This window comes from Squalius cephalus, assembly GCF_949319135.1.
Source record: "Squalius cephalus genome assembly, chromosome: 12".
NCBI classification, from domain to species: domain Eukaryota; kingdom Metazoa; phylum Chordata; class Actinopteri; order Cypriniformes; family Leuciscidae; genus Squalius; species Squalius cephalus.
This window is the reverse complement of record NC_137133.1, coordinates 26847307-26864530: the sequence shown is the minus strand read 5'-3', so window position 1 is coordinate 26864530 and position 17224 is coordinate 26847307. Positions and strand designations below refer to the sequence as shown.

The 17224-nt window shown below is 37.5% G+C and overlaps 1 protein-coding gene across 10 annotated transcripts in view; it reads right to left on the bottom strand.

Annotated features, from left to right (window-relative positions):
- pde4dip (phosphodiesterase 4D interacting protein) overlaps positions 1–17224 on the bottom strand; it is a 73989-nt gene that overhangs the window by 38015 nt on the left and 18750 nt on the right. For 7 of the 10 annotated variants that reach the window (XM_079888411.1, XM_079888415.1, XM_079888414.1 and 4 more), the window contains exon 1: positions 1505–2779. In XM_079888411.1, coding sequence (XP_079744537.1) covers positions 1505–2707 — 1203 coding nt within the window. In that variant the 5' untranslated portion in view covers positions 2708–2779. Of the gene's footprint in view, positions 1–1504; positions 2780–4780; positions 4835–6194; positions 6352–6487; positions 6652–6916; positions 7041–10000; positions 10078–12089; positions 12204–17224 lie in introns of those variants that run through there. The other 3 variants (XM_079888417.1, XM_079888418.1, XM_079888420.1) reach the window with 1 other exon arrangement.

Sequence of the window (17224 nt, the reverse complement as noted above, 5' to 3'; positions counted from 1 at the left end):
TTCCATGGCAGCATGCCGCCCACTAACTTGTTTTGAATTTTCACTTAGCATTATTTCTTCATCATCTATCATATCACCTTATAATAAAAAATATAAATTAGTCTCTATAATAAATAGAGACTTGACTGTGCACAAAAATAAAAGTTTGTCTAGCACAATAGGGGTAGCACCAGTAACTGGAGGATAATGTTTCTGATCCAGCCCTGTCTACAGTAACATACAGTGATTACAACTGGTTGTGCGTAGTACAATAGTGCAGGCTGTGAACACTAAAGATCAGATTACTCACACTGCCTGTTGCTTTATCTGTCAGTACCTATCAGGGTTTACCTTTTGATAGGTTAGATTAAACATTACAAACAATTATATTGCTAAAAAGATCATATACTTAAAGGATTAGTTCACTTCAAAATAAAAATACTGTCATCATTTACTCACCCTCAAGTTGTTTCAAACCTGTTTGAGTTTCTTTCTTCTGCTGAACACAAAAGAAACTATTTTGAAGAATGTCGGCAAACAAACAGTTGATGTACCCCATTGACTTCCATGGTATTTATTTTCCTACTATGGGTCTCATCAACTGTCTGGTTAACAACATTCTTCAAAATTTCTTCCTTTGATGTTCAATACAGGTTTAAAACAACTTGAGGGTGAGTAAATGATGACAGAATTTTCATTTCGAAGTGAACTATTCCTTTAATGCTGTTTTTTAAAATAAATACACTCTATCGTTCAAAAGTGTAGGTTGGTAAGATTTCTTAAAAGAAGTATCTTATGTTCACCAAGCCTACATTTATTTGATCAAAAATACAGTAGAAATTGTGAAATATTATTACAATTTAAAATAAATGTGTTCTATTTTAATATATTTTAAAATGTAGTTTATTCCTGTGATGCAAAGCTGAATTTTCAGCATCATTACTCTAGTCTTCAGTGTCACATGATCCTCATTCTAATATGCTGATTTGATGCTCAAAAAACATTTCTTATGATCAATGCTGAAAACAGCTGTGCTGCTTAATATTTTTATAGAAACCTTGGCACATTTTTTTCAAGATTGTAACATAAATGTCTTTCCTGTCATTTTTGATCAATTTAATGCATTCTTGCTGAATAAAAGTTGCTGAACCCAAACTTTTCAATATTTACACAGCCAATATGCATTCATTAGAAGAGCAAGAATATAACACTCCTTTTGGAATTGGCCTGTTGCTCACAACAACAGTTGCTATGTAAGAGTTGCTAAGAAGATGATGGGTAACCTAGTAATCAAAAGCAATCAGAGAGCTAGAGAGCTCTGGGAACAAAAAAAAAGCCTGAGGGAGTCCTTGATCAACTCATCTAGTTTGTATCCTATAAATTCATCTTTCCTCTTTCTTAATATAGGCCTACGTTGTACAAACAGACAGTCCAAAGATGATTCTTTCCAAACAACCCTCATTATTTCCTCCTTTTTTTCATTCAGATTTTTTTTTCCTGAGAATCCGTAGGTCTTCTTATGTACCTTCTCAAGCCCTGATGGCTTGCACTGAATGTAATCATCCAACCATAGGTCTTCCATTTCTGCCAACTCAAGCTGAAGCTCCTGCTGGATGCTAGAAGGAGCATCTGGAAGATGGGGGGAAAGGGGACACTCCATCCCAGTGGGAGTCACCTGGAGCAGAGGGTAAGGACTCTCCACAGGTGTAGCGTTAGGTTTGAGGAGCACAGGAATCCGACTACCTCTGTGACTCTGGAGAGGGTGATATTCAAAGCTTTTAAGCAGGCTGAGGGCAATATCAAGTCCACACACAGAACCAGGCCTGGACTCGGGCCTCCTGATAGTAGATTGTTCCTCTTCAGACTCTCCCTGCATGGTGTTAGGAAGGACCTTTGAATGAGACTCTTGGGTGAGATCTACAGCAGTGTCCAAAGACTCCACAGAGGAGCCAGGACTTATGCAGAAGGGCTCTTGATCACTGGGGCAGCGAGTTTGGTTGTTCTCGACCGGTTCAGGTTCTGGTGGAGGTGCGGATGGGACGGTCTCCTCAGCGCTGTCCTGAACACTACCGGAGTAGCGTGTGGAGGGTCCACAGGAAGTGCTCCGACCCACTTTCCTGGGAACCTTGCAGACAGCCTCATAATCTGAATCTGCCACTCGCAGCGCAGCGCATCCTTTGCACTTCCTGGGTCGGGGACATGGACTAGCATCCGCTGCCGCGTGGCACTGATGGTGAGGGCATTGGTGGTCTTGAACCTGCTCTTGAGCGCCTTGCTCAGCCCATGACTCATAGACAGAGTATGTCAGATCTTCCTGCAGTAAAGCACTGTATTCAACTTCAGTCAACTTGGAGAAGTCCACTACAGGAGAGTCCGAAGCACCATCATCCACTCCAAAATCATCAGCATTGTTTTTGCGGTACAGTCCTCCGATGCACTGTCTGAGCCTGTCTTTCTCCAACAAGAGCTTCTGCATCCGTTCGAGTGACAAAGCCTCCACCCTGGCGATCACAGTGTCGAAGCGATACATGCGGTCCAGCATGAAGGTACACTTGCTGCAGGCGAACTCTCCCCGGCCGTCTCGGGTCATCTCCTTGCCCAACGCATAGGACAGCAGCACCTGCAGACTCAGCTTGGCAGTTGGGTGGAAGATCCATCGGCGTTGGTTACCATACAGCTCCCTTGCACAGATGCGACACAAGTCCTTCATCTTTGAGTCCAACATCATAAATCTTCAATTGAATAATAATCTAGAGGTGTCTGTGCCAAGACTATACCAAGAGCGAAAGTGAAGATGTCATGACATATAAAGATCTTATATTTCTATATTTCTTCAGTTCCCATCAATTGAAAATAAGACATTCAAAAAATATTTTAAATATATGTATATTAATTGGAAACTATCATAATTTCACGTCAGGTTGTTTATCATAGATTAGATGACGACTTTCATTTATCCCAGGCAATCCACTATTTCTTAAAGTTGTAGAATTTGATGTCCTTATTTATGTCCTTGAGATCGATCTTTAAATATATATATCGCTGGAAATAAATCTCGATTTTGATTTCAATGTCCAGATGCTTGTCCTCGTCAATGGAAATAAAGATGCGTGTTTTGTCCTTCACTCGCGCGGTACAGATAATGTTTCATTCGCTCTTCTGTGAAGACGCCGACATGACAGGACATCATTTAAATCCAACCGCCCGACTCCGGTATAAAACACGAGTCATTTTCATATAACCATCATTACGATTTGTAAACGGAAACAATATCATATTCTATCCCCAGAATATTTGCCAATATTCTGTGTATAACCGGGTCTCAATGAATGTGCAGGCAGTGAAGCAGCAAACGATGTGGCAAGAGTGAGGCAGGGAAAATGGCGCGTACCATTTTCTGGACAAAAAGGGGGGGGGGTCGCAAATATGCGTTTCTACAATAAATGCTACTTATTTAAAACGTAGCAACGGCTGTTGACTTCCGAATACGCAATAACACTACAGCTACTATCTAAATCGTCGTTTTATTGTTCATTACTTGTCAACGGTGTTTTTGTAAATTCTCTGATCACCCCTCGGTATCTGTAGTGCTACCGGCCGAACAAAGGGAACAAGCCAAGAAAACGCTGACACTACTTTACATACTAATTTTCATTTTCGAAAGGAAGTGCGACTGGGAAAGTGACTTTGATTTTCATACGCCCTGGTTTTATAGTATCTATCTACACCACTGATATAAATATTCCTTGTTACAATCCTGAATTTGTGTGAATGGTTGTTTTTATTAACATTAATAATTGTGCAGTTGTAATGGGTAAATTAATTACTGCATTTTAGCACTGCTTGTAAATGGCAGCAGTGAAGAATGTCATTTGTTGATTTTACAAAGATTTAAGCATCCAGATTTGCTATCAACAACCACATACCAATCTTGTAAGGGATAGATGGATCAATCTCTTATAAATTACTATTGATTCTAGCTAGAAATAACTGAATGATGTCATGTTTTATGGCATGTTTGCACATACTGGCAGTTTTTGGTGTCCCTGTGTGAATTTTTCATTCAAATGTCTCTAGAATTTAGACAACGGAGACAGAACACCATAACAGTGCTAAAACACAAAACAGCCTTAATCAAAAACCTATTTATCCTAATCAGGCTAATGTAGTATTATCTCACTGTTTATGTCAACCAGTGACAGTGATGGCAATGAGCTGTTGTGAGACAGTAAAATTAACTGTGTGTTTTCATTATTATTCTGTGTACAGTGTGATGTAAATGATTGTATATTTTAGGCCTAAATTATATTTTGAAAAAACACTTCAAAGTTGAAATACGTTGTTTAACTGTGGGAAAGTGCTAGGATTTCAAAAATAGATGTCATCACTTGTGCATACTGCATATACCTTTAACCCCTCAGTTGGATAATGTATTTTGTCTATGGCATGACAAAAATTACTTACAAGAGCAAATAGCAGCACTGAAAGTAAAATACATGAAAATACCAAATATATAAATATATTGGATATATATATAACAGCTTGGATTGGATGACAAATGGCAAGTGCTGTGAAATACTAACATGCTGTTCGATTTTTAAAATGGTTGTAAATGTGTGTGCTAAATGTGTGTGCTCGTGTGCAGTCTCAGCTTGCTGTGGCTGTACACTAGATGTCGCTCTCAGCACACTGGTGATGCTATTTCTTCTGTAAAATTACAGCCATTTTCTTTTCCTAAAAATGGGACCATTCATTCATACCTTTAGATTGACTTATAAAATAATAAAATAAAAAGTCTTACTTGCATCTCCTGCTCTGTGCTGCTTTTTCCATTAGCCAGTTCTTCTCTGGGGGTCTAAAAAAAGAAAACAATATGTAGCCTACTTCTTTACAAAACAAGCCATGACACACAGTTTAAAAGACTAATATAAACATTTGATTTTGTAGTTCTGTTTAACCCTGTAAAGCCTGACATATGATTATTTGGAATGTTATTTTTCATATATTAAAAAAAAAGGCATGTTTTTTGTTGATTATACATCAGGCTGTTATGACTCTGAGGCCCAAACTGAGCAAAAATATGCAATTTGTTGCATTTGCTGTTATTCATATGGCCAAAAAGTAAGTAAATCAATAAGATCTTTATAACAGTATAGCAGACTACTTAAAATGCATAAAAAATGGACACATCACTCTATATCTCCCAATAATAATAGTCAATAAGATATTTAAAAGCTTAGTTTTATTATCAAAGCTCTGTAGGTTTTATATATCAAAATACAAAATACAATGATGATTGAGAGATGTGTAAATAAACATTCCTCAAAAGCTTGATGTATCATATTTGATACATTTAAACATGAATTTTCTTAAGAACAATGTATGGATAATATGTGAACCTAAGTTGCTTTAGGACAGTAAGTGTCCATATTGAAATATTACTAACAATATAAAAGTTAATCTTACATTTACTTTATAAAAATGAGAAAAGGTTTCACAGCAAAAAGTTTATTCAGAATTATACTAAAAAAGACAGAAGGCATGTAGTAGATTGCATACGAAAGCAAAGCTTTGATCACGTTGATAATTTAAAGGTCTTAGAAATGTGTGTATTAAATATGATACAGTAAGCTTTATAGGGTTAAACAATTTCCTTTGCATTTGTGTCAATTTGCATATTCTAGTCAATTTGATTCATTGTTACAATGTTAAACATGTTTATCTACATGCAGGCTATACCAATTTTATACGTCTCAGTTTACATATGAATCTAAGGTGAAGTTAATATAAATCTCCCTGTTTATGTGATTTATTCCCATACTGTAAATATACTAATCTGGGAGAAGTATTGAATCACTCCTGCATGTGCCATGACCTATTTGCAATAGCATGACTGTGTGTGTATGTGTTTATAAATACAGTCTGATATCCGAACCCACTTTCTCTTTTGGGGTTGAATAGGGGCCAGAGGCCAAAGTGACCTAGTTAGCTGCCTTAACCACACTGAAGAATACAGTAGAGCCAGATGTCACATGCACAATCACATATAACACACAATTATGTGAGCATGTAAGTTTGAGTGTGTGTGCTATATGCCTAAATGCATTATTCTGTGACACGCTGCAGGGATGACACAGATTTAAGAAGGCTACTGATTATCAGGGCCACATGAAATCTATGTGTGCATTTAGGTGGATGAGAGTGCTATTGTATACCTGTGTGTGTTTCTCTTTCTGCTGGAGGGAAAAGTTGAGGCTCTGCACTTGCTCTTCCAGCTCAGTTAGTTTTGCAGTAAGGACGTCCCTCTGTGAACTTAGATCGGATGCTTCTTGCTCTCTCCTGCATACAGTTTCATTCAGTTCTGCTATTAACCTAAGTGAAACAAAGAGAGGAAAAGGCATAATAGATTGAGCAATAGATTATCAGAATAATCAACATTATATAAAACAGTCCCTGAATTAACTTCAGTATATTCAGTCATATTCATGGTCACTGCTGTAATGTTTACCTGTCCTTCTCAGCCATCTCATCAAGCTGTGCCATGGCAGACAAGCTTTCATTTCCCCCCTGCATTTCCATCATCATCCTCCTTTCTAGGGCCAAACAGCGTCGGGTCTCCGAGTCAGCCAGAGAAGCCATTTTTTCTGCTTCACTTCTTGCCAATTGAGCCTCCTGAAAGTAAAAATTGCAGTAAAATTAAATGCAATGCAATAAAATAAAAAGCAAAAAACTGCAATGCAATGCAATGCAATAAAATAAAATAGACAGTTTTGGTTCTGCATGCTGAAACACGTTAAGTAAAGGATTTTATAAAGTATCTTATACAGACTTTGCTTCAAAAACACACACTTACAAAAGTAACCTAAAGCAGCAAAAGTGTTTAAATACTAAACACCGTAAATGTGGATTTTGTTGTGTGTAGGAATGTAATGTGTACCTCCTGCAGAAGCTGGATCTTGGTCTCCAGAATCTCTTGCATGTGTCCGATCTCCTGCTGGCGTTCCTCACAGCGACGCTGCACCTCCACCTCATTCTGATTGGTCAGACTCTCTGCTGTGGTTCTGTGAAGTAACACAATACAAACAAAACAGCTTTAGTGAACAATTCGGAAAGAATGCGTCAAAACAAATCCATAGATACAAATGGGAAAAGGACGCTTTTGATCTGAATGCTGCCTGTGGCATTGTGGATTTGTCTCATAGTTAAATAAGTGTCTAAAACGATGAATTATTTCTGCCATGATCAATAGAAATGTACATGGTACAATGTTCTTAAACAAAACGTGTCATGTAAACAGCGCTGAATATATAATAAACCTAATTAACAAAGAAAGGAAGTGTTTTCATCGAAATAAAAGTTACTTAATTTACATACGCACAGCACAGTTAAATTGGACTGTGATTGGTTAGTGAACGCACCTACAATTTTTGAGGGAATTCTACTTCCTAGAAAGTAACTTCTTTAGGACAATAATTATTCTAATTTATTAACAGTAATTGTTCTGATGATAAATGAGAATATATAAATATATATATAAATAAATAAACAAACTAGTTTAATTCTAAAACTCTAGATAATTATAATTTATAATTCTAAAAATAAATAATACAAAAATTTTATTAAAAAAAATCACGTTTGGGGAAGTGTCCTTTGGGGGGAAAAATTTAAAAACAAATTACTGCTAGTGGTCATGTTTGATTTATTTAATCTTTGTCCCTGAGCACATTCATACCTTTCAGACTCGGTGAAAGAGTTTCATTTCATTTTTCAATCCCCAAAGAGTATTAAGGCAAAAGAAGAGAGTCACAAAGGTGACTCGTAACAATCTTTGCTCATGTCTCCAGTGGGATGTTTTAACCTGTACTTTGTGTGCGTGAAGGGTGTTGCTCTGACATTTTAAGTATTCTGGAGTGTCTGTGAGAGCCTTTCACTCAGCGCAGCGCTCTAGAAGCCTCTCGAGGACTTCATAACAGCTTTTCCAGACCCCGTTGCTCCATTTCAGCGGAGCTGTTTTTGAACGTGATGATGGCTGCGGCACTGACCCCGCTGTAATTGTTTGATCCGGAGCAAACGGCACCTCTGGGTTTTTAGCTGTGTCGTGCCAGGACATCCATAACTGCAACGAGCGGTCTGAGCGATCGTCCTGATCAGTCACTACAACATGTTAGCAATCACAGCCTAAAGACATATCATTTAACTCGGGAGGTGAAATCATTCAGCTCTGATTTTTTTAGTCCTCTGTGAACCGAATGTCAGTTCTGAGGGTCGGAGCGATGGCTTAAGGGAAGCTATGAAGAAAAAATTGAGGAGAAATGATGAGGGGATTTTTTGCTTGATGGCAAAGACTCAGACTCAGGTCACCGGCAAACACATCATCAGAACCGAACAGAGCGTGTGATGGAAATGACACATAGCAACTGGCCCTTCAACGGAACAATGATGTCACCTGAAGAATAACACGAAGCAAGGGGGTCTTATTTATATGTGATCCCCTAAAGGCCAATGGATCCTACTGTAAATTTAAACATTACTGACACACTTCTAACCCAACTGTAGAAGAAAAAGCAAAGCTTCAGCAATAAAGCACCAAACTTAACCCCACTTACGTGAGGACTAACTTGCTCGTTGTGTGTTTTACTGAGAATGAATTAGCCCTTGCCACTATAAACAGGTGCATACAGTACAATTCAAACGTTCAGGGTCAGTAAGATTTTTTTTTTAAAGAAATTAAAACTTTCATTCAACTTTCTTTCATTAAATTGATCAAAAGTGACAGTAAAGACTTAAATTGGTAAAAAAAAAAAAAATTCAAACAAATGATTATTTTTTACTTTGGTCATCAAAGAATCCTGATGTTTCTACAAAAAAAGCAGCAAATCATCATGAATGATTTCTAAAGAATCATGTGACACTAAAGACTGGAGTAATAATGCTGAAAATTCAAGGCGAGCAAGACGAGGCAGAGGGCCGTGAGAGAACGAGGCCGGTGGCGTGATTGCTGATGAGTGACACCTGCGTGACGCACCGGTCTCGTATCTCTCAAGGAGGAGCGGAAGCATAAAAGGAGGAGCGACGACAGTGAAGGACGAGAGAGGTGTGTTTGTGTTTCTGTTTTATTATATGTGGCAGCAGTCGTCCGTGAGGGACTGCAGCCTTTACTTTCGTTTTGTATTAATTAATTTATTTTATTAAAAGTTGTGAAACGTTCGCCTGTTCCCCTCTCCTTCTTCCTATAACAACGAACTTCTACAATTACATTTGAAAACGCAGCCTTGGTGAGACACAAACATTAGAGACACAAACTTTTGAAAGGTAGTGTGTGTATTCAAGTGTCTAAAAAGGGGCTCAAATAGCCTCTCCATCAGCAAAATCAAGTCACAGGGCCATGTGCTGCAGTAGCCTACACGTTTCAAAGGGTATCATGACACTCTGTCTTAGATAGGCTTTGGCCTTTTGCATTTGGCAGTATAGCAAGATAAGTCGCACATGCCTATGAGAAGCAGCTATTCTGATAGTAGTTGGAAGCAGCCCAGCATTATGAGTGAGAGAGAGGATCACCAGACTGAAGAAAAGACAGATTCATAAAAACACATATTTCTGTCTCAGCTGCTTTAGCTGATTTCCTTATTATGCTTGGCTTCACTACCTGGACTCTTAATAAAGACTTCATTTTATAAAAGCAGATATGTTGACACTTAGCTAAACATTGTCATTTTATATTTTTTTTATTATAGCTGTTTAGCTTAATAACTAAAAGGTTACATTCACACGGTCAGTGTTTGTATCATTACCTAATAGATTATTCTGTTCGTATAAGCTCTCAAAGTGCAGGTATGAGAGTATGAGAGGTATGAAAATGTATGGTTCGAGTCGGTTCATTTATAACTGAACTGTGCAAATGTAACTGGATTTAGAACTCAGGACTGACAACCATATTCTGCTGTGTGAATGTAGACTAAATGTAATTTGTGAACAGCAAATATACTGTATAAGGAATATATTTGTGTTGTTTGATACTTACAGGGCCTTGTCAAGCTGTTCCTGTCTTTCCTGGAGATCTTGTTTTAAACTTTCCACCTCAACCTTCAGCTCAATGTTCTGAAAAACAAAGGGATTCTTTGAAAAAGTCATTGGAATCACATTTTGCATGCTGTTCTACCACATTGCATTCCTGTTTTTATTCCTGTTCAGTGATTATTCACTCTAATAAACCGTCCATTAGAAATTCATGCTTCCAACACTATTAACTTCTACCAACATATTTTTGTCTGAATAAATGTATCTGCATTATGCTAAATAAAAAATACCAAAAAAAAAAAGTTTTTAGATTAAATATTTCATGGATCTTCTCTGCTGAGTCTGCAGAGCCTGCGTGAGCTCTCTGCACGTGCAGCTGCAGTCTCACCCTAAAATAGAACAAGAGACGCCAACCACCTGCTCTTTCACTCTCTCTGACAAGCACTCAGACCTGACCCCTTTACTTTCCTCTTCCCACAATGCACCAGGCCACAGCAACAGAGACTTTTATAACTCTCACCACCAGATACTCAGTGTAGCTGGCAAGAGATCAGTTCCTGCTAGTACTTGTGTGTGCATCGATATGGTTTTGAAATGATACATACACATCCTGTTGTAACCACAGAGAGCTTTGCCTGGTAAATGTTGTTTGATGAATAAAAAAGCACTCAGGAGCGGCTGTCATATATCGGTCGTTCTTAATGATTTGTGCTGCCTATATGGGTCAGTGGGACTAATATTTGTTTTATCAGGTTCATTTGAAAAGGTCAGACACAGAAATAGCCTGGTTTTGGCGCAAATACACGATCTTTGGGCTTTACACACACACACACACACACACACACACACACACACACACACACACACACACACACACACACTTCAGTTGTGAGTATCAGTTACCAGAACAGCTAAGCAATGCTTTGTTCATCTAATAAATCAAAATGAATCAAATTGTTCCAATCAAGATTGTTAAGCCATGTATACCGTAATGGTGAGGTTTTCATTACAATATTAATGCTTTATACATAAATATTACAGCCAGCACCTTAGGAATAATGGGCCTCCATATGTGACCTGACATGTGATGCATAAACATACAGTGGGGTCCAAAAGTCTGAGAATGTTTTTTTGTGTTACAAATTATCAGCATAACAATTTGAGGGAAGTTTTTGGTTTATTAATCGCACATTTTCAATGTGATCTCAGACTTTTGGACCTGTATTTCACTCTATATGCAACAAAAGTATGTTTAAACATAGTGATGCATAGTGATACACTCTTCTTTTTCTGTGTTCCAGACTGGTATAGTAGTACATGGACAACAGCTGCTAGAAAGTGTCACCTTTACTTCGCCCTAGAAACCAAACCTAACCAGTGTCAGTCAGTCAACTCTACCCATGATCCAGTTTTTCCCGTGCCGATAGTCAGTTTGTGACAGGTGCAGGAGACTGCTGGTCCATATTAATGCTGTTTATTTAAATAGAGCCACATATCCAGGCTGCAGTTGTTGTCCACTGTTTGACTTAATAGATGGTTGGGTGTCTGCGGCTCTATGGGCTATTTTAGGTCTTTGCATTTGTCAAGCCAGCAAAACAAATGCTATAGCACTAGAATTCACTTATGTAAAAGCTTACTGTCACCTCCAACAGATTCAGTGACAGTTATCATGAGTGTTTCAAATGTATAACTTTTTTTCTATTTATTAAATGCAATATTTGTTGGCCAGAGCAATGGTTTGATATTTGGTTGTTACAGTTTTGGGTGTTTCGTGAATTTTTTTGCATTTCATAATTGCTTGATTGCACAATTGCTGTTAAATTGTGATGAAAATACTATGATAGAATGTTTAATGGCAGGACAACTTCCCATAACATTGTTGTCACAAAATATCAACATGTATTTAATGAACTGAAGTAAAATCTGTGACTTGCCCCTGTCTTTTCTTATTATCAAAAAATGTGCTAAAATATGCATTTTCTGGCCATAGACAGGCAAATGATGGACCTTTTATGGCTAATAATTGGTTCATATTTTCTTGTCAAATTTAATTGGTTACTTTAACACATTAAGTGTAGCCCAGTGACACTCACCCTGCGATGGACATCCTCACTGCTACTGTCCTCAAATTTCTGCTGGAAACGCTCCTCCAGGAAGTAGATGCGAAGCTTCAGGCTGAAGTTCTCCTTCTTCAGGTCATTGAGGTGCTGTGAAATAGTACGGTAGCCGTTAAACATGATCGCTTCCTTCACGTAGGGGTTCTCAGACCCCTCATACCTGTGCCATACTGCCTAAATCACACGCTAACATTAAATGCGAGTGAAGATATCTAAAACAAGCCAACTTAGATGTAGTAGGTTTTCTAAAACTAGGACAACAACATCAACATGAACTGTAAGTGACACACTGAGGGTCCTCCTTCTCAAAGGGGTCTAAACCCCCCCTCCCCCCATGTGTGGTGTATGCAAAGAAGGAGGGGTGATTATGAGGATCTTTTTTTACTTCAACAGCCACCAAAAGGAATTAACTTTAAGGATCATGGGCATGCGTGATGTGTTAACTGATCCCGACAATGAAATAGAACAGACAGAGAGAGAGAGAGAGTGAGAGAGAGAGAGAGAGAGAGAGAGAGAGAGAGAGAGAGAGAGAGATAGAGATAGAGAGAGAGAGAGGAGGCTTACGTGCTAAAAATCACAGACTGCTCATTCCAAAAGCGGACGATTCAACTAGATTCAACTGGATTTACAACCGCCATCCTTTATCTGATATTTACTATTACTAAACCTGTTCCTCAAGTCTCATGGTGAGACTGTGTGCATGGTGTCAGTCTGACTCAGGTCGACTATATCTATAACTAGAATAGGTTTTCATGCTTGACTTTTAAAAAAAACACACTTTTCCCCCACATATTTTACATTGTTGCAGCACCTCTCTTCCCAGTCTGTCAGTAACATTCTCTTTAGTTTCTGTCTCTATGAAGCCCCTTCTTCCGAAAAGCACAATGTGATCTGATTGGTCAGCTGGACCAGTGTGTTTTGATAAGTCAATGGCCTTGAACGCTTTTCAGAAATGTCATGCCCCTTACCATAATCACGAGTTTCAACAGACTACTAAGGCAACTCAACCAGGCCTCTGCCCTTTTTTGCCTTGATATTATGACGTTTACGTTCCCAGAAGAAAACTCAAGACTACTACAGAGGTGTTTCAGTGAGTTCAGAAACAGTGCTTATTGATAAAATATTCTACTACAAACATATAAAAAAACATACCGATAATAATAATAGGACCCCTTTAACACACCAAAAAATGTTTCCTGGAGTATGACGTCAGTTTAAAAAGCCAAGTATTTTATTACCAATTAATACAATATTATCTTTGGTTTGAAATATTTTGATTAGAATGAGGAAAAAATGAAGAAACATCTGGAATGTTTCTTCATGTATTGATAATTTTTCCATAAAGTTCCAAATTGGTGAGTAATAGAGTATTTAAAAATTACCAATATAATTACCACTATTCAGTTAAAGTAATATTTTGATACAACATTTTCTTTCAGATCATTTCAAACATTTTGCCAAAAGAAAACTAATTAATATGATTTGCACTATTTCATTCAAAAACATGAAAAGATCTTACAGACACCAAACTTGAGATTAATCATTTATCCTATATGCATGTATTTGTAATGATTTATTTATGTAAATATGCCCTTTAATGTATGCTTATTTGTCACAGAGTTTAACCATTGGAGGGCAGTATGGCTCTAAACTCTGCAGAAAGTGAACTTTAGAAAGACTCAGTACTTTTCAGGGTTATTTTCAGGAGGTATCCCGTAACAGCTGTCACTAAGGAATTCTGGACTGGATCCGTCCTTCATATAGCGACAGCCTCCTCAAACCACAACCAACATATACATCAACACGCCAAACACTCATGTGGAGACAGATTCACCATTTCCCAATAAAATCACTTCACAAAGGCTTACACACACACCTAAAAATAGCATATAAATGTTATTAATATCACTGGTGGGAGCTTCTACTTTCTGTTGCTAGGATTCATGCTAACACTTTAGTTTAGGGTCCAATTCTTACTATTTACTTTGCTTATTAGCATGCATATTACTAGGATATTGGCTGATATCTTATTCGACATCCCCTAATCCTACCCAATACCTAAACTTAACAACTACCTTACTAACTATTAATAAGCAGTAATTAGGAGTTTATTGAGGCAAAAGTCGTAGTTAATAATTAGTTAAAAGTGAGAATTGGACCCTGATCTAAAGTGTGACCGAGTTCACAATTCAAGCTTCAAAAAAGTTTTTGTTAGATGAAAAAATATTGCACAAAATAATGCTAATCAATAGATGGCTTAAGTAAGTAATGAAATTGAACATGATTGATTTCGCTGCAAAGAGAAATTCCATATGCACAAAAAGCTCGACGGACTAAACTTCAAAGTCTAGGACAACTGGGAATGACAACTGGAGACCCCTAAAAACTCATTAGGGGCTCATATATACTGTAGAAATGTCGCCTCGGGCACTTTAAATTTAAGCAAAACCCTATTTATTTCAATCTGGAATCAGTCTTGCCATCAAATGCAGTGAGACTGGATAATATAAGTGCAATACTGTTCTTTCATGGTTATTTCCCTATAGCGCTGGCTGGCTGTGCCCGATCACGAGGGTGATTGCGTTGCTCAGTCTGTCAGCGAGGGAACTTGAGTTCTACAGGTCTACAGGAGGTTTTCCATTGTGGGAAGAAAATGGGAGGTTTGACATGTTTGTAAAGAGACACATCAGCGTCTGGACTCTGTCTTTCTGTCGCTGTCTGACGGGGCAGAGGTCTGAAACAAGGAGGCCGAAGACAGTGAGCTTCTGTGTGCCGTACGTACTGAGGTATATACGCATGCAGTCTATATTCACTGTCAGAGCTGACTGACTGACTCTTATTGAGTGCTTGAGCTTTGATATTATGAGCCAGCTAATGGGAACTGGCTTTGAAACAGTCGTTTAAAGGATTACACATGCCGAAAAAATGCAAATGAAGGGATTTGTCTGCCATAAAAGTAATGCCAGATGACAAACTGTACAAGTGATATGAACTTTTGGTTAGAAATTAGGAATGAAAGCATATATCAATCATTACTAGGAGTCATTAATCATAATAATAACTATGTATAAAGACAATGAGCAACAAACACAGAAACTCAGTCAGCAGGTCCTATAATATTAGTGTGATATTTTCCAGACACAGAGTACATAAATCCAAGCCTTAATAATCAAATTCATCTTACTATGATTACAATCTCTTAGAAATACAACAGAATAGCTATATAAAATGCAGAGTTTGCAATGAAGCACATCTAATTACTGAAGCCAGGGTTGCTCTTGTTTCTGTGCAGGAATGTATTCATGATCAGCTCTGTGTCTCCCTCATTTGCATTTACTGTAGACGGTTAATGTTGCCATGGCGCCCTGTGTCAGAGATACTAGCTTCCTGAGTCCCAACTGCTGCTTCACTTCTCACGTCTTATCAGTATGCAGCAGTTTTTGTGGAATACTCACTAACAAATATATTATGAATGTAACGTAATGCAAGTTGGTGCCAAAAGACACAAACATACACAGCAAATATATTCACACATCTCTCCTTTTCTTTTTGTACTGTATATGTCCTAAAACATATGTATCAATGTTTTCACAAAAAATATTAAGCAGCAACTATTGTCAACATTGATAAGAATACATTTTATTATGAAATCAGCATATTAGAATGATTTCCGAAGGATCATGTGACACTGAAGACTGAGTAATGATGCTGAAAATTCAGCTTTGCATCACAGGAATAAATCACAATTAAATTACATTACATATTAAAATAGAAAAGTTTTTTATTATTATTAATTTTTTACAATATTTTTAAAATTAAATAAATGCAGTTTTGGTGAGAGGCTTCTGTCAACACTAATATAAACACCAAAGATTTTAAGCTACAATGATTTTAGGCAACATTATTGTTCAGTATAAAAATGGATATTGATTTTGAGATTCGATTTTTTTTGTGGCAAAAAAAGGGTTGGCAAATGTTATCTAAAAGTAAAAATAAGGAATACGAATACGCACAATTCTATACACTCCAATTCTCTGAGCTTTGAATGAGCAACTGCTGAGAAATAACCTTTTTCTCTGGGACACTACGGCATATACAAGTCCACACACAAAAACAAAGCATAAAATGCACCAAACTAAATTTGACACCCTTCATGTAGTGAAATATTTCAGTTATTTAATGATAAATGAGACTGAGGCAGCAAGTACCCATTGGCAAATGTAGTCTTGAAGCTCAATGGGGAAATGCCTTTAGATAATGCTATAAAAACATATTAAACAGCCTGATGTGCTATAAACATGCTGAAGGCCTGCAACGTCTCTCATCTGATACAAATTAAATCCAGAACAAATTATTTTAACTACAATTTTACAGTCCAATAAAGACGTCAATTATTTTGGACCATTTCTATGTTTATTTGAATCTTGTAATTCTGATGACCGAAGCACATGGCTGATGTGTTTGTGTGAAACTCAGTCTGACAGGCTAAGCTTGAGAGGGTTGGGAGCTCAAAGCCTGCGCTCTATTTAACACAGACATAAATCAAGCAGAAAATCAACAGTCACGGCCACTCCGCTGTACACAACCGTTGTATCGTCTTAAGTAATGATCGCACTGAGTCACCTTACATCTCTGACTGATGCGTTCAGCAACAGTTTGTTGTGGCATTTTCATGTATTTTCAGCCTTCTTGCAGAGACCCAGATTCCTGAGCCAATTTCACAGGACATCCTTCTTGTTGCCATGGAGACAGAAAAGATAGATGGAAGGGAGGCGGATGGGAACCTCTCTTTGAGCTTGATTCAAGCTATTGTTTCATGAACCTAAATCTAAAACAATTCCTCTCGATTACAGATGCATAAATACAAATTTCGATCCCAAAATGTCAAATAATCGGTCTTAAAGGGGTAGTTCACCCAAAAATGAAAATTCTGTCATCATTTCCCTTACTTTCTTCTGTGGAACACAAAAGAAGATGTTTTGAAAAATGTACTATGAATAAACAATGAAAGTCAGTGGGGTCAAATCAGGGTTACTGTAGTTAAACAAAATTATTAATTTTTTTTTAAAGTTTAACATTTTTTAAATGAAAATGGAAAATATAAAAACACT